General features: G+C 39.8%; 1 protein-coding gene and 1 pseudogene across 3 annotated transcripts in view; one reads left to right on the top strand and one right to left on the bottom strand.

Annotated features, from left to right (window-relative positions):
• Positions 1-19,003, bottom strand: part of MAGT1 (magnesium transporter 1) — a 51,796-nt gene that overhangs the window by 27,779 nt on the left and 5,014 nt on the right. The window contains exons 1-2 of one of the 2 annotated variants that reach the window (XM_081080788.1): positions 3,431-3,959; positions 2,027-2,196 (exon numbers count right to left, since the gene is read on the bottom strand). In XM_081080788.1, coding sequence (XP_080936914.1) covers positions 2,027-2,196 — 170 coding nt within the window. In that variant the 5' untranslated portion in view covers positions 3,431-3,959. Of the gene's footprint in view, positions 1-2,026; positions 2,197-3,430; positions 3,960-19,003 lie in introns of those variants that run through there. The other variant, XM_081080787.1, reaches the window with a different exon arrangement.
• Positions 17,710-18,677, top strand: LOC308510760 (protein mono-ADP-ribosyltransferase PARP16-like; annotated as a pseudogene). The gene has a single exon. The product of its transcript is annotated as a protein mono-ADP-ribosyltransferase PARP16-like (transcript).

Below are 19,003 nucleotides of genomic sequence, written 5' to 3'. Positions count from 1 at the left end.
CAGACCAAGGTGGGGTGCCAGTTGCTGTCATTGGGGTGAGCCTCTGGTGGTAACTGAAAATTCTTTGCTCCCACGCCTCAGTCTTGCCCAGTGCTCACACCTGCTGATGGCACCAGCCCAGCTTGCACCCACTGCCAGTCCCGATTGCTCCGCGCTATCAGCAGGTGTGAGCAAGGCCGGCGCTGTCAGTGTGTGGGAGTGGCAGCAGCAGCGGGAGTGGGGCTGCCCACAGACCGGGGACTGGGGGCTGTGGTGGGAGGGGCCAGGTGGGGGTGTGGAGGATGGGTTGAGACCCGCCCATGTGCCCACTGCAGCCTCATGGCTCACAGTTCCTTTCAGGGTGCACAAATTTGTACACTGGGCTCCTGGTCTATAATAATAAAAGTGTAATATGCTAAAGACCAGACAGCCGAACAACCTTCTGGACCACCAGATGAAGCCAGGGCTGCGAGGGCCAAGCCCCTTGCAGGAATTTTGTGCATCAGGCCTCTAGTATAGTATAATACACACTGCTGTTGCTTAATTTTATTTTTTTAATGATTTTAGGAAAATGTGAGCTAATTTTAAATTTGGTCTTGTAGAAAGTAAGATACAAATAAAAACTTAGGTTAATAAGAATTTAATTAATTTGAATTTAATACAAAATTATGAAGGAGTCTGAGTTTGTTCCCTGACATTTTCGTACACTGTTGATTGCCAGTAAGTGAACTGATTGAAGAGTAACTCTAGGTCAGTGGTTGGCAAACTGCGGCTCAACAAACTGCGGCTCGTGAGCCACATGCAGCTCTTTGGCCCTTTGAGTGTGGCTCTTCCACAAAATACCGGCTCTTCCACAAAATACCGACTTCTGCGCATGGGCCACGAAGTTTCAATCACACAGTATGTGCGCGCCCGCATGTGGTATTTTGTGGAAGAGCCACACTCAAGGGGTCAAAGAGCCACATGTGGCTCGCGAGCCGCGGTTTGCTGACCACGGCTCTAGGTTTTAAATTTATTCATGGTTAATACCCACTACTCTTTTTTCCTTCTTCTGTTTACTTATAATTTATATTCACCATATACCCCATAAAACAAGCACCTTGGAACCAAATACCTTGACTATCTCCTACCTCCAAGGAAAAAAATCCTTTAATAAGAGTTAGCAAGGGTTAGGGTAGCATAGCACAGTATTGTGAAAGGAGGCTGACTATTCCTTCACATGAGCCCAAGCTGTCAGAATTTGGAAAGCCTCCAAGGTTTTTACTTAATTAAGTTCTTCACAGGACTGCTTTGTCATTTCATTTAAAGTAAATTCCCAGATCACACATATGGATTTTAAAATATAAGTTAAAACAACATCAGAAAAAGCTAAAAATCCACTATTTTTAATTATCCATAGTACTTTCGTTTAAAAATATATCAATCTTTATTCCTAAGATCATTCAGAAACAGTAAAATAAGTCAATAAACCATTATTTGATGAAAGTGAAATTGACGTATAATCACAAAATAATCTAGAAAAAAAGAAACATCTCTAACATAAATCATGCATCTTTATTTTCTAAAAAAGTTCTCTTGAAATTCCAAACTTGGATGCAGCCACCATTATTGTATTAATAAATATCTCTAGCTTTGGGTAGACCAGTTAAAATTTTAGAACTTGTTTCTCCCAACCTGAGAGAATATTTGCTTTACTACCTTCTGGGGCTGTTGTGATAAAACAAGAGTATGAAGTTGAAAATACAAATAATAAAACACTACTATCAATGCTATTGGCATACATTTATATAAGTTGATAACAATTTAGAAGATAATTGTTAGATTTATTCCTGATGGTTCCAATACTTTATTCTTGCTCTTTGTTCCCCCTACTAATATGGACAACCAATAAGTGACTATAAAAGAGTAGTATTGTGTGTTAGTATAAATATCTTAAGATATACACATTAATTATGTACCCACTAAACTAATTTAGTTCTCTGGAATTGAAAAAATGGTTAAAATCTTATAAGTTATTTAATTTTAAAGTGTAGTTGAAGGTTCATACTTGCACACGACACACTGTCTATGAAGTTGGAGAGCAGTGAACATGACAATAACGGAGTAGTTTCTTGGTGGGGCTTTAACAAGGCGACGGAACTTGTCTCCATTCATTCTTATTACAGGTCTTTTATTGGTCCATTCCATCAGTTGACTAACCTTTTCAGATAACACCATCTAAAAAAGACAAAGGGAGCATGCCGTTCTAAACTTGCCATGTAAAAAAAATATTTAAAACAATAAACTTATTATATAAAGTTCCTTTTATCTAGGCAACTTAACACCAAGACTAACAAGTAGAGTTATAGAAAATTTGAGACCTAGAAGTAAACTAGGAGTTGGGCCTAACGATGATAATAATTCTTAAAATTAGATTATTTCATGATGAGATTTAATGAAATACTATACTTTTGATATGACTTGTTTTTTATTTACTAATAAATAAAATGACATAAAATCATAAACCCTTTCATTTGCCAAAGATTCCAAAGAATATGGAGTTAAATCAACTATATAGCTATAATAAGCAAGGCCAGGTGGCAGTGATGAAAGGATAGATACATAGATCAATGCAACAGAACCCAGAACCCGAAAATAGACTTACACAAGTATAGCCAACTAAGTTTTCAAAAAAGTGCAAAAGCAACTCAGTAGAGCAGGGGTGGGGAATGTCCAGCACGCTAAATCATTTGATCTGGCCCTACCAAGAAAACTGCAGGTGGGTCTCGAAATTCAATAAATCTAGGAGCTTTCTTCATAGTAACATAAATTTATATTAAGTGAATCATATTAAGTGAATGATGTTCTAAGTATCCAAATGGCCCTTGGCAGAAAAAAGGTTCCCCATCCCTACAGTAGAAGAAGAAGCCTTTTCATAAATGGTTCTGGAGCAACTGGACATCCAGAGTCCAAAATATGAATCTCAAAATAAACTTCATATCTTATACAAAAATTAATTCAAAATGGATCACATACCTAAATGTAAAAATTAAAACTATAAAAATTTTAGGAGAAAATGCTCAGGATCAAGGGCTCAGCAAAATTCTTAGAGCTGACACCAAAACACAATTCATAAAAAGAAAAAAACATTGATAAACTGGATACCATCAAAAGAAAAACTTTTGCTCTGTGAAAGACCCTGTGAAGAGGATGAAAAGACAAGCTACAGAGTGAAAGAAATTATTTTCATACTATATATGTCACAAAAGATCAGTAGCTAGAATATATTTTTTAAAACTATCAAAATTCAAAAATGAAAAACACACAATTCAATTAGAAAAACGGGCAGAAAGCTAAGACATTTCCTTGAAGGTGATCTACAGACAGGAAAAAAATACATGCAAAGATGTCCAACATTGTTAACCATTTCAGATACACAAAATTAAGAGCACAATGAAATAGTACTACATACCTGTAACTAAAAGTACAGTGGCAATAAATACTAAAGGCTGGCGAGGATGTAGAGAACTTGGATCTCATACATTGCTGGTGGGAATGTACTATGGCACAGCCACTCTGGAAAACAGTTTGGCAGTTTTTTTAAAAAATTAAGGAACTGGCCCCAGCCGGTTTGGCTCAGTGGGTAGAGGATTGGTTTGCAGACTGAAAAGTTCCAGGATGATTCTGGTCAAGGGCACATGCCTGGGTTATGGGCTCGATCCCCAGTGTGGGGCCTGCAGGAGGCAACCAATCAATGATTTTCTCTCATCACTGATGTTTCTATCTCTCTCTTGCCCTTCCTCCCTGAAGTCAATAAAAATATATTTAAAAAAAATTAAGCAACTGTCCAGCCAGCGTGATTCAATGGTCGAGCCTTGACCTATGAACCAGGAAGTCACGGTTCGATTCCCGGTTGCAGCCCATGCCCGGGTTGCGGGCTCAATCCCCTATGTGGGGCTTGCAGGAGGAAGCTGATCAATGGTTCTCTCTCATCACTGATATTTCTATCTCTCTCCCCCTCTCCCTTCCTCTTTGAAATCAATAAAAAAATATTTTTTAAAAAAATTAAGCAACTAACCATGCACTAACTATACAATCCAGCATTCCTGAACATTTATCCCAGACAGATGAAAATTTACATCTACACACACAAAAAGAGCTACATTTTTTTTAAATTTTCTTAAAAACATATATTTTATTGATTTTTTACAGAGAGGAAGGGAGAAGAATAGAGAGTTAAAAACATCAATGAGAGCCGAAACCGGTTTGGCTCAGTGGATAGAGCGTCGGCCTGCGGACTGAAAGGTCCCAGGTTCGATTCCGGTCAAGGGCATGTACCTGGGTTGCGGGCACATCCCCAGTGGGGGATGTGCAGGAGGCGGCTGGTCGATGTTTCTCTCTCATCGATGTTTCTGACTCTCTATCTCTCTCTCTTCCTCTCTGTAAAAAATCAATAAAATATATTAAAAAAAAAAAAAAAAAACATCAATGAGAGAAAAACATCGATCAGCTGCAAACCCCCTACTGGGGATGTGCCGGCAACCAAGGTACATGTTTTTGACCGGAATTGAACCTGGGACCATTTGGTCCACAGGCCGACGCTCTATCCACTGAGCCAAACTGGTTAGGGCAGAGCTGCATTTTTTGTTTCTTTTTCTCAGTGTCTCCCCATTCACAATACAGACCAGGCAAAGAGCCTGAGCTGAGGTGTATATGGGGTAAGTTTACTCTGCCTATTTCTGTACAGTCAGTGTAAGAACACAGCCTGTGGTAAGCACCAGGAGGCCTTTTTGTTTCTTTTTAATAGCCAGTCATCATGAGGCAAAGGAAGACAAGTACAATTAGTCAACAAGAATTTCAGTTGAATTCATGCAATCATATTTATCCTTCCCCTCATCTCTACCCTTATATGCAAACTTTGAAAGAATAGTAAGACAGGAAAAGATAAAATAAAAAGTACAGATGACAAGAATCTCAATGCAGACTTAACACTAATTGATGGTTTTCTTCTTCTTGAAAGGGATATATATATATAAAAGGCTAATATACTAAGTGTCCATCCGGGTAATGGCATCACATAGCAATGCCTGGCTTCCTCTCCCTAAAGACTAGCCTCCTTGCAATTTCTTCAGCCCAGGAACAGGACTTGCTTCCTAGCCAGGTGGAAACATTTTACACTGTAACCAAATGTCTGTGAAGTGTTTTCCCATGCTTCATCTCATTTGATCCTCACAGAAGTCCTGGGGTAGGTAGACTGGAAACTCAGTGGAATCCTAGTTTCTTTTCATTAGCTGGAAAATGGAGATTTAGAAAGATTAGAAACTTGACCCGCCTGAAAAGAAGTAATAAGTGGTGGACCTTGAAAATGACTTCAGGTTTTCTCACTGTGCAGAATATAGTCAAACACTGCTGCTGCAGCTAAATATTTTACCCTTTGTTCTCCCTGCGTGATCTATAATAATAATCTGCTTCGTGTTGATATTTGCTGCTGTGTTGCAGACAATTACCTGAAAGAGAAGTTGGGGTGCTTCACTTGGCTAGTAAAAGTTTAGCTAAATCAGAAAGCAGGTCTAATTAAGCAAGTTTGTTCTATATCTATAAAAAGCTAAGTTGACTCATGCATGCACAATACATATAAAGCTCTCATTGGCGCCAATCACACGCGTGTGTTTCCACCTGTCACTGTTGATCGTGAATTTGGTTGACACTTCTATTATAAAGGGCAAATAGCAATATTAAAATATTTCTAATTAATTTCCTTTCAATATACACGAATTTGTGCAGCGGGCCACTAATATGTTTATAAAGGGCTGGTACATCATGAAGTGGTTCATTATTCAGAAGCATTTGATCAGTTACATTTCCCATTACTTACACTGAAATTTGGCCAGGGCACTGGTAGTCAAACTTTAAAAACAGACCCCTCCCATGAAACTCAACCATCAGAGAACAGTTGTTAGGATGTGCCTTTTCACTTTGGAAGTGGATCATGAACCAACTAGAAAAATAGCACTGTTTGGAAGATAGTTGTCAGTAATGCAAATGAGTTGCCTCAGACTTGGGCCAAGAAAAATAATCCCTAGAACCAATAAGAATAGCTTCTGTGGCCCTAGCCGGTTTGGTTCAGTGGATAGAGTGTTGTCCTGTGGACTGAAGGGTCCCAGGTTCGATTCCGGTCAAGGGCATATGCCCAGGTTGTGGGCTCGACCCCAGTAGGGGGTGTGCAGGAGGCAACCAATCAATGATTCTCTCTCATCATTGATGTTTCTCTCTCTCCCTCTCCTTTCCTCTCTGAAATCAATAAAGATATATTTTTAAAAAAGAATATCTTCTGTGGTTTTAGCCACCTCAAAATACTCAAAGAGCCGGAACCGGTTTGGCTCAGTGGATAGAGCGTAGGCCTGCGGACTGAAGGGTCCCGGGTTCGATTCCGGTCAGGGGCATGTACCTGGGTTGCGGGCACATCCCCGGTGGGGGATGTGCAGGAGGCAGCTGATCGATGTTTCTCTCTCATCGATGTTTCTAACTCTCTGTCTCTCTCCCTTCCTCTCTGTAAAAAATCAATAAAATATATTTTAAAAAAAATACTCAAAGAATGCATGTCTAGTGGATCATGAGTAAATGGTTTTCCTAAGTGGCCAAGGACGATGGTCACAAGCATATTCACACCACCCCTCCAAACCAGCTAGACATTTCACACTTTTTAACTGTATTCTAGTACTTACCATTCTAAGACATATTTGACATCTGTTTCCTTCCCTAAACTATTAGCTACTAGAGAGCAGATACACATGGTACTTTACCATATAGTAGGCACTCAATAAGTATGCACTGAATTTCTATTTGACAGAAAGCAGCTGAGAATAGGTTCACTTGCATATTATGTCAATATATAAGGAAGAAAAAATGCGCACAAACACAGAAATTGGAAAAAAAATTAAGTGTTTTTTAAATTGATTTCAAAGAGTAAGAGAGAGGGAGAGAGAGAGAAACATCAATGATGAGAGAGTATCATTGACTGGGTGTCATATTCACGCCACCCCCTGGGGATTGAGCCCACAACATGGGCATATGCCCTGACAGGGTATTGATCCATGACCTCCTGGTTCATGGGTCGGCCCTCAACCACTGCATCACACCACCCGGGAGAAATGGAAAATTTTTAGTATCAGGAAGGGAATAGTAAAATGGATTCTAAAAAATGCTTAATTTAGAATAGTTTGAGGGAGATAGATGTTGGTTCTTCTTTGAATATTTGGTAAAACTACATCAAGCCAACCAGGCCAGGGCTTTTGTTTGCTGGCAGTTTTTGATTACTGTTTCAATTTCATTAATTGTTATTGGCCTATTCAGGTTTTCTGATTCTTCCTGGTTCAGTTTTGGATGATTGTATTTTTCTAGCAATGTGTCTATTTCATCCAGACTGGTACAATATTTGCAAATCAATAAAGTGACACATCACATAAACAAATTGAAAGACAAAACTCACATGATTATATCAATAGATGCAGGAAAAGCATTCAACAAAATTCAAAATCCTTTTTTGATAAAAACTCTCAGCAAAGTGGGAATACAGGGATCATGATAAAGGCCATATATGACAAACCTACATGCAACATTATTCCCAATGGGCAAAAACTAAAAACATTTCCCCTAAGAACAGGAACAAGATAGTGATGTCCACTTTAACCACTTTTAGTCAACATAGTACTGGAAATCTGAGCCATAGCGGTCAGACAAGAAGAAAACATAAAAGGCATCCAAATTGGAAAGGAGGAAGTAAAACTGTCACTATTCACAGATGGCATGACATTGTACACAGAAAACCCTAAAGGCTCCACCAAAAAACTACTGGGTTTAATAAGTTTCGCAATGTAGCAGGATACAAAATTAACACCAAAAATTAATGGCATTTTTAATCATCAATAATGAAGTCTCAGCTTTCCTCACAGCCAGTTGGCCTGGAGGTCAAATCCCCCTAGTATTAACTACAACAATCAAGGCTTAACTACAACAAGACTGCGCACAAAGACCACTAGGGGGTGCACCAAGAAAGCATAAAAAATGCGGAGACAAAGAAACAGGACAAAATTGTCAATGGAGGATATTGAGTTCAGAACCACACTTTTAAGGTCTCTCAAGAACTGTCTAGAAGCCGCCGATAAACTTACTGAGATCTACAAGAAATCTAATGAGACCCTCGATGTTGTGATAAAGAACCAACTAAAAATTAAGCATACACGGACTGAAATAAAGAATATTATATAGACTCCCAACAGCAGACCAGAGGAGCGCAAGAATCAAGGCAAAGATTTGAAATGCGAAGAAGCAAAAAACACCCAACCGGAAAAGCAAAATGAAAAAAGAATCCGAAAATACGAAGATAGTGTAAGGAGCCTCTGGGACAGCTTCAGGCATATCAACATCCGAATTATAGGGGTGCCAGAAGATGAGAGAGACCAAGATATTGAAAACAAGGAGTTCATCACCAACAAACCAGTATTATATGAAATGCTGAAAGGTATTCTTTAAGAAGAGGAAGAAGAAGAAAAAGGTAAAGATACAAATTATGAACAACAAATATGCATCTATCAACAAGTGAATCTAAGAATCAAGTGAATAAATAATCTGATGAACAGAATGAACTGTTGATTATAACAGAATCAGGGACATAGAAAGGGAATGGACTGACTATTCTTGGGAGGGAAAGGGGTGTGGGAGATGCGGGAAGAGACTGGACAAAAATCGTGCACCTATGGATGAGGACAGTGGGTGGGGAGTGATGGCGGAGGATGGGGTGGGAACTGGAAGGAGGAGAGTTATGGGGGGGAAAAAAGAGGAACAAGTGCAATAATCTGAACAATAAAGATTTAATAAATAAATAAAATAATGAACTCTCAGAAAGGAAAACGCAAAAAACAATCCCATTTACCATTGCAACAAAAATTAAAATACTTAGGAATAAATTTAACCAAGGAAGTAAAAGACCTGTACTCAGAAAACTATAGAACCTTGAGAAAAGAGACAGAAGATAATAACAAGTGGAAAAATATACCATGTTCATGGACTGGTAGAATGAACATCATTAAAATGGCCATACTACCCAGAGCAATACAGAGATTCAATGCAATTCCTATAAAATACCAATGGGCCTGGCTGACGTGGCTCAGTGGTTGAGCGTTGACTTATGAACCAGGAGCTCATGGTTTGATTTCCGGTCAGGGCAAATGCCTGGGTTGTGGGCTTGACACCCCCCCCCGGGGGGGCGGGCGGTGTGTGCAGGAGGCAGTAGGACAATGATTCTCTCTCATCATTGATGTTTCTCTCTTTCTCCCTCTCCCTTTCTCTCTAAAATCAATAAAAATATATTTTTAAAAATAAAATACCAACAGAATATTTCACAAATCTAAAACAAATACTTAAAAAATTTATATGGAACCAAAAAAGACCCTGAATAGCTGCAGCAATCTTGGGAAAGAACAAAATTCATTTTAAAGTAAATGAACTCAGAAAGTAACCTAATGGCCCATATATTAAGCAGTCTTATAAGAGCTTTAAAGAAAATTTGTAATTCCTCTGAACTAATTTCTTCTATTGGATAAATTATTTGGAATATTATAAATGATTTACACAGACCAGGTTGAAAGTTTATTTAGGACTTTTGTTTAAGAAGATGCCACATATAAATATCTAATTCAAAGCACATATAGTTGTTTTGTTGAAAAGATCATAAATCTATGTGATAGAACAGAGATAGACTATATAAAAAACTAACAAAATTAAATTAAAATCATATGCATTCTCTGCTTTTAAGCAGTCATTAATTTTGTTATATTTTCAAATTAAATTTGATAGATACCAGCAAATTCAAACATGATTTGCCTATTTTACTTACCATGGTTGCAGATTCTACTTGTGGCTATTTTAGACAAAAAGTGAAATGAAGTATAATGAAACCAATTTTAACATAGGCTAATTGATATAAACAAGACATCACATCAACATTATAAAGAAACAACAAAAGGATGCTATCCAGGAACTTGCTGTATTTGCAATGCTTAGTATATATGTATCAGGCAGCAAATCCTCTTCTTATAGAAAGTACAGTTATTTATTTTATTTTTTTAAATATATTTTATTGATTTTTTACACAGAGGAAGGGAGAGGGATAGAGAGTTAGAAACATCGATGAGAGAGAAACATCGATCAGCTGCCTCCTGCACACTCCCTATTGGGGATGTGCCCGCAACCAAGATACATGCCCTTGACCGGAATCGAACCTGGGACCCTTGAGTCTGCAGGCCGACGCTCTATCCACTGAGCCAAACCGGCTAGCGAGAAAGTACAGTATTTAATTCAAACCTCAAAACAACACTATGAGCCCTACCTGGTTTGGCTCAGTGGATAGAGCGTCGGCCTGCGGACTGAAGGGTCCCGGGTTCGATTCTGGTCAAGGGCATGTACCTTGGTTGCGGGCACATCCCCGGTGGGGGATGTGCAGGAGGCAGCTGATCGATGTTTCTAACCCTCTATCCCTCTCCATTCCTCTCTATAAAAAATCAATAAAATATATATTCTAAAAAAACCCAACACTATGAGGTACTCTATTTTTATGCTTTTAACTTTTGAGTAACCAGAATACAGAGGTTAAGTAACTTGCCCAAATTGCCCAAAGTTATAGTAAGACACAGAGCTAGGATTCAAACAGTCCATGATCATTCTAAACCAGGTTTTCTCAACAATAGCACTACTAATATCTTAGGCCAGGTAATTATTTGTTGTGGGGAGCTGTGCTGCACATTGAAGGATGTTGAGCAGCATCCCTAAATTCTACCCACTAGATGCCAGCAGCACCCCTACCCCAGCTACAACCACCAAAAATATCTCCAGACACTGCCACATAATCCTTGGGGAGCAAAATTTTCCCTCCCTTATTGAGAACTGTTCTAAAATGAAAAGAACTTTCACAGTATGATTTAAGTGTTTTTAATTGTTTTATGTATTCAAAAAAATCTTTTCTTCAGTACTGCTCAGAACACATTACAAAAGAAAGATTTGATGATCAAGTAACCCAAAACTTCTCAGAATAAGCCCTTAGCATAATGGATAATATACTTTCTACACCCATGTTTCGCAAACTGTAGGCTGTTAAAAGTATAGACTTCTGGATTTCATCCTCCAATAAATTTGATTCATTGGGTCTAGAGTAGATTCCAATCATACATAATTTTAACGTGTACCCCAAGTCTTTATATGCACTGAAGTTTGAGAACTACTGCTCTACATTCTAATTCTTATGAATAGGAACCACATGTTACATAAATTTCTATGTGCAACACTGAGAAATTAAATAAATATTAAGCAATTCAAACAATAAACAGGAAAAAATATACGATTTTTAAAATATATATATATTTTATTGATTTTTTACAGACAGGAAGGAAGAGGGATAGAGAGTTAGAAACATTGATGAGAGAGAAACATCCATCAGCTGCCTCCTGCACACCTCCTACTGGGGATGTGCCCACAACCAAGGTACATGCCCTTGACCGGAATCGAAACTGGGACCCTTCAGTCCGCAGGCAGATGCTCTATCCACTGAGCCAAACAGGTTAGGGCAAAAAATATACAATTTTTAATGATAAATCACTACCTGATATTCCTGGAACAGTTGAAGAACGTGATATAGTCTAAATAACTCAAATATAACACCTATATATTTCCTAGACACTTCTTTCACTAGTTCTCTTTTGTCTTCTCTAGTATATGGTTTTATAAAGGAACATTTCTTGTCTTCACATTTATGTTGAAAGCTTTCTTGATAGGAATAAGTCTCTAGTACTGAAGAATCTTCTTCCTTATGATGCCTCTTACCCATCATCAAGAGGCCATTGTTGATAAAAAGCTATGGCTCAGAAATAATTTTTTTTTCAGGTAAATACCCAGAAGAGGAATTACTGGATCATATAGTCTTGTACACCTGGAAATTATATGATATTAACCAATGTTACCCCAATAAATTTAATTAAAAAAGAAAAATTGTTTCCTATAGCCTCTCCACTGTCCCATTATATACTCTCCACATATTCCTTTATCTTCCAAAATCACAACCTTCGAAAGTAAAGGACTAAAATGTTACCCATGCCCTTCAGTTCCTTCTTTTACTATTTAATACTTAAAAGTTATTAGTAAGAAACACATTTTCCAAGGACTATGGTACAGAAAAGTAAGAGGTTTACCAAGTGAACTACTTAGTAACTCAAAAAAAAGGAACTGATTTGGAAACAACTCCTATTGCAAATACTCCTTCCACTAATAGTTTTAAAAACATTTAAGGAAATATATCCATCCAGGTTTTAATTTGCATTGAATATATTTATTCAAATAAAAATATAGGCTTACTATGGGACAACATTAAATTTTTTTAAAGCCGAAGCTGGTTTGGCTCAGTGGATAGAGCGTTGGCCTGCGGACTGAAGAGTCCTGGGTTCGATTCCGGTCAAGGGCATGTGCCTGGGTTGTGGGCACATCCCCAGTGGGGGATGTGCAGGAGGCAGCTGATAGATGTTTCTCTCTCATCGATGTTTCTAACTCTCTATCTCTCTCTCTTCCTCTCTGTAAAAAATCAATAAAATATATTTAAAAAAAAAATAAAAAATAAATAAATTTTTTTACAGGTTAAGAGCTTATATTTTTTCTATTCATTTAAACTCTGGCAATTACTATAGGCTATTAATAATAATTATATAATAGTATAAATGTTTCTACAACCTTAAATAAGAACATTGTGAAAATAAGTATAATGCTATATATTGTCTCAAATATATACATGAAACATTTATACACAAAATGAACAAATTTAATAATAAGAGGGAGGAGATATGTTGGTTTTATGAAAGGGAATATCAAATGACACTAACAGCTTTGTGATGTAGAGGGGGATTATTCAGGAGAAAAATTTTTATCTCGAAATTGGATGAGATTGGAAATAAAGCATTTACTAAATAATTTATAAAGAAAATATATCTAGGGATGCTTTAAATAGCCTCTAGGAATATTTATGTATCAGATTTTTAATATATTTATATTACCAAAAATAAGACTAACTCCATATAAGAGTTATTATAGCAACGTAAAAAGCATATTTACAAGTGGAAGAAGTAGATTAAGTGAAAGCAAGAAATGAATGTCAGTATCAGTCTTTGTGGGCAGATACGTTTATGCCTCTAAATACACCTATATCAATTAATTATTTCAATCTGAAAATTGTTGCTTTGTTGTTTGGTTTAAATAATATTAAAAATCAATTTATCGCCCTAGCTGGTTTGGTTCAGCAGATAGAATGTCGGCCCATCCCAAGTGAGATTCCGGTCAAAGGGCACGTACCTTGGTTTAGGCTCCTGTGGGAGGCAACCAATCGATGTGTCTCTCTCATAGAGATCTCTCTCTCTCTCTCTCTCTCTCTCTCTCTCTTTCTCTCTCTCTCTCTCTCTCTCTCCTCCCTTCCACTCTAAAAATCAATAGAAAAATATCCTCGGGTGAGAATTAACAACAACAAAAAATCAATTTATCTCACTTGACAGATGTGTATGGAGCTCTTGAAATTTGCCAGGGACTATGCTAGGCTATGGGAATACAGTAGCAAACAAGACAGGCCTGGCTCTTTTCTTCATGAAACTTACAATTCTACATTGGAAGAAGTGGTAGAGTGGGGGCTTCATGTGATCTGATCCCAACGTGACTTTATGACCTTTTCTTGACCATTTCCCCATTTTTCTTAATACCAACAAACTTCCTCTTAGGTCCTCTCTTTAGTGGCTTCCATCCTTTTATATTTGGTGTTCTTTGGAAAGTTCTTTCTGTACTAATTATCCCCAACATCTACCAGGTCTTCTCTAGCTAAACTCAACTTCTTTTTTAGGTCTCATTTTTGTTTTTGTTTTTATTGATGAATGAGCTGAGGGTCTGAAGCAAACAAATTTTTCTGTGACTTACATGCATAGCACACTCAGTTTTTGCCTATTGTGACAGTGGCATCCACCACCAGCAACAGAACTCTATATTCCCTTTATAGGTGTCTCTCTTTCCACTCAGCACTTGAAGTTCCTATGAATTATAATTTCTCAATAATATATTAGCTAATCATTCATTTATTCATATCTTTATTTATTCCCTAAATCTTCATCAACCACTCTATTCCAGGAATTTTGCTGGGCCTTGGAATCCATATCATTATGGATCCCAGAGTTTAGTAAAAAACACAGACTTTTGTCCTGGCTGGTTTGGCTCAGTGGATAGAGCGTCGACCTGTGGACTGAAAGTTCCCAGGTTCGATTCCGATCAAGGGCATGTACCTTAGTTGCGGGCACATCCCCAGTGGGGAGTGTGCAGGAGGCAGCTGATCGATGTTTCTCTCTCATCGATGTTTCTAACTCTCTATCCCTCTCCCTTCCTCTCTGTAAAAAATCAATAAAATATATTTTTAAAAAAACACAGACTTTGGACAAATAATGTGAAGTATAATGAGTGTTAAAGAGAAATTTAGGGAAATACACAAGCTCAAGTAACCTTGAGAAAGGAAAACATTAAGTTTTTTAGCAAAGACTTTCACAATCAATTTTCCCCCTTTTTGGAGTACATTACTTGGAGTACATTTTAAACCATTCAAATAAAACAAAAAGAACAGTAACATTCATAATTAAAACATAATACCAACAAAGTTAAGTAACTTAGTCTTTCTCTTGAAACATTTTTTTTAATCCTCACTGGAGGATATTTTTCCCCCATTAATTTTTAGAGAACCTGGAAGGAGGAGGGGGGAAGAGAGAGAGAGGGAGAGAGAGACATTGATGCGAGAGACACATCGATTGGCTGCCTCCCACACGTGCTTCGACCAGGGCCAGCCGTCGAACTGCAACTAAGGTATGTGCCCTTGATGGGAATCGAACCCACGACCCTTTTTCAGTCTGAAGGCCAAGGTTCTAACCACTGAGAAAACCCGCCAGGGCTCTCTTGAAATATTTAAATTAGTATGGCCTCACAACAATCCCACTAACAGGAAGTCAATTAATATATCTAATCCTGTTAGTAATAATCAAGTATGAGAAAATTTTTAGGACTACAGAGATTAAGAGAGCCAAGAAAGGGCAGTGAGATGTTTAATTTTATTCTATCTGCTTGCATAATATTTATCTTAATTTTAACTAAATTAGTAGATTAAGCCTTAACAACTACAAATTCCCCTTCTGTCACTGAATATCACTCAGAAAAAACAGCATATAGGAATCTATTATCATTTAAAGCTAAAATATGATCCTGCTATTAAGATTTCTTCTGAATTTCAGATGTAATAAAGCTATGCACCACCAGTCTGAATTCCTCTGAAATGTATGACCCTTTCCCCCCAAACTGATTTGATTGTACATACTTGTGTTTTAGACCATCAGGGTATATTTAAAAATTCTTCATATTTTTAGCTTTCCTAATCATCCACTAGTCTTTAGACACTAGTAAAATAAATTTCCTGGTTAAGCAATAACTTTCCAACTCGATCCTTATATTATGAGACTGAACAGACCTGGAAACATAATTGGCAGGTAATGACTGAAGGAGACGATAAGCAGAGTGCAAATTTAATCTTTAAATGCTCTCTCTCCATTCTCAGTTCACCTACTTCCTGGACAGGGCTAAAATATACCACTGTCCCCTCATTGATGTTTTATTATTGGGGAGTGTCTCAACTCGTTTTGCAACACTTACTGAGCCTTTGGTTCTTAGTAATAAGGTATTTGCTAAAGAATTGCAGTTTTGCACGTGACACATTCACATGTCAGTTCTCAAGGCGATGCCAGAGAAAGTATAAGTTTTTCCAATAAAGCCTGCCTTGTCAAAATATGCAGGTAATTTCATTTTCTGAACAATCCTCATAAAAACACTACAAAAAGATCAATTGAGAAAACATTTTACTTGAGCAGAGGAACACATTCTTATTTTATTCTCTAATATTCATCTAATGTCTTCTACATGCCCGGTATTTCATTTGGCACTTTATAGCCTTCATCTCATTTAATTTTCACAATATTCAAAGAAATAGGCATTTTCCCATTCTACTGATAAGGAAAATGAGACAGAAACTTGTTAAGATTACTTTGGTTGCATTAACACACATGCTCTTTAAATTTTACAAAATTTTTTGGAGAACTGAGAAAAGGGAGGGGAACTATCTGATATCCTACCATTACTATGACCATTTTTATTATGCTTCAGTATGCTTTGTGCATTCAACTCTTTTCCATATTTCATGTTATTTCTTTATTACAGATTCCCAGAAGTAGATCAAGAAACATGGACAATTTTATCAAATACCATACTTTTTCATTGTTATCATGTTGTCCCCCTAAAACACCACCAGATGCGAGGACAAGCAACTTGCCTTCTACCACATGGAGGGAATAATTCACCATAAAAATAAAACAAGTCACTGCAAAACAAACCTTCATGCCTAGCAGAGAGCATAGGCTTTGGAAGCAGACCAGGGGTGGAATACCAGCTCATTCTCTAGAGTTGTGCTTCTTTGAACAAGCCCCAAACCTTCCTTTTGCTTAGCATCAGTTCCCTCATCTTTCAAAAGGGGTTCATACTAATAAATAAATAAATAAAATAAAAATAAATTTAAAGGGGTTAATACCCTGTAGTGTTATTGTGAGGTTTATAGATAATGCACAAAAACCACAGTGCCTGACATATAGAAGGCATTGAATAAATAATAGAGAATAAGTCAACATTCCAGTGAAAACATTGCTATAGGTGTAAATAATCAGGTAAGTAGGGTAGCATTGCATTTAACAATACACAACCATGAGAAACTTGAGTGATTTTTAATTATATTCATTTAGGGGAGCCTTCTTTTTGTTGTTGTTAATCCTCACCCGAGGGTATTTTTTTCCATTGATTTTTAGAAAGAGTGGAAGGGAAGGAGAAAGAGGAAGGAACAGGGAGGGGGAAACTTCAATGTGAGAGAGAGATATCTATTGAATGACTCCCAACCTCGCCCCTGACAGGGGCGGGGCACTGGACCCTCCCTCAACCCTTCCTTCAAGGGTTGATGCCACAAAGCCACGCTGGCCAGGAAGGGCGGCGTCTTTTAAAAAAGACAAATTGGGGAGCAGCTGGGGGAGCGCGGCGCCGGGAGGGGAGGTAGGCCGAGTGCGCGGGGCGCCGAGCCCCTCGGGCGGGCAGGGCTCGGTGAGCGGACTGTACCGCTGGCGGAACGCAGGCGGCGCACAGGGCAGCCGGGCGAGCTCGGGGCTTCGGTGCGGCCCGGCCGGAGGCGGGACAGGAAGGCACCGGCGGTGCCACAGCCTCGCGCCGGGAGGGGTCTCTGCCCGCGGTACCCCCTGGGTGTGCCTCCAGCCCCACACCCCTGCGGACGACACGGGTCAGCACGTTCCCGCCGTTGTGGGCTCATCCCATGTCATAGACCCCACCCCCACCCCCACATACACACACACAAGGCCCCATTATCTACAGCCCTGACCGGTCCCTCTCCTCTACCGGCCTGTCTCCCCCGGCAGCGAGCGCCCGGGCCAGGACCCCCAGGACCCTCATAGGGGGGACACGTTAGCATGTTCTCACCCCTGCCATCCCGCCTAGCTCCACCCCAGGCCTGGCAACCCGTCCCCTCTGGCCCCAGGCACAGCCTTCGCTCCTCAACCGCTGTGTCTCCCCTCAGGCCACGCGCTGCCACCCAGGATGCAGCCCGCAGGCTGGGCAGCCGTCAGGGAGGCGGCGGCCAGAGACATGCTGGCGGCGGATCTGCGGTGCAGTCTGTTCACTTCGGCCCTGCAGAGCTACAGGCGGGACTCCGCGCTGCAGCCTTTTCCCGCGTCCTATGCCCGCCATGACTGCAAGGACTTTGAGGCCCTGCTTGCAGATGCCAGCAAGTTACCCAACCCGAAAGGGCTTCTCCAGTCCTCTGAAGATAAAGACAAAGGGGCCTGGGACCTGCTGAGCTGGATTTTATCCTCAAAGGTCGTGACAGTCCACAGTGCAGGGAAGTCAGTTTGAAAAGATCCAAAAGCTGACTGGTGCCCCTCACACTCCTGTCCCTGTGCCGGACTTCCTATTTGAAATCGAGTACTCGGACCCAGTGAATGCCAAATTTTATGAGACCAAAGGAGAACGAGACCTAATCTACGCCTTCCATGGGAGCCGCCTAGAAAACTTCCATTCCATCATCCACAATGGCCTGCACTGCCACCTGAACAAGACATCCTTGTTCTGGGAAGGGACCTACCTCACCATTGACTTGAGCCTGGCCCTCATTTATAGCCCCCATGGCTATGGGTGGCAGCGTAGCCTCCTTGGCCCCATCATCAGCTGCGTGGCTGTGTGTGAGGTCATAGACCATCCAGATGTCAAGTGCCAAACCAAGAAGAACGACTCCAAGGAGATAGATCGCAGGAGAGCGAGAAACAAGCACAGTGAAGGGGGAGCCATCCCTCCAAAGTACTTTGTGGTCACCAACAACCAGCTCCTGCGAGTGAAGTACCTGCTGGTGTACTCACAGAAGCAGGCCAAGAGGGCTTCAAGCCAGCTGTCCTGCAGGGTTTTCCAGCCATTGGTTTACGGTCATATTCCTGTACCTGCCGCTGCTGCTCATAGTGAGTGTCATCAACTCCTCCACTTTCCAACACTTTTGGAATCGTGCGAAGAGATAATCTTTCTGGGCCGGGAGTGGGGACCACCTCCACCATGTGCCTTGTTTTGTACCTCCCATGCCCCGCATCCAGCCAGGTTGAGCCTGGGGGCCAGTTGGGGACCACAGGACAATTTTCATATGCCATAAATGTATCGATTGCCTTTGATGATGCTCCAGCCACACTCCGGCCAAGGGGGACCACTGGGCCCTCACTCATAGGTTTTGGGGAGCCCTCCTGTCTGCTCCTGCCTAAACAGCCCTAGGGAGTTGGCTTTTCCATCAGGGCCAAAGGAAAAAGTCCTGCTGCATTTAAAAACACAGTGTCCAAGCTGTCAGTGGTATGTT

The sequence above is a fragment of the Myotis nattereri genome (assembly GCF_964212035.1).
Source record: "Myotis nattereri genome assembly, chromosome: X".
Classification (NCBI taxonomy): domain Eukaryota; kingdom Metazoa; phylum Chordata; class Mammalia; order Chiroptera; family Vespertilionidae; genus Myotis; species Myotis nattereri.
The sequence above is the reverse complement of the archived record's forward strand: the minus strand, read 5'-3'. Positions and strand labels throughout refer to the sequence as shown.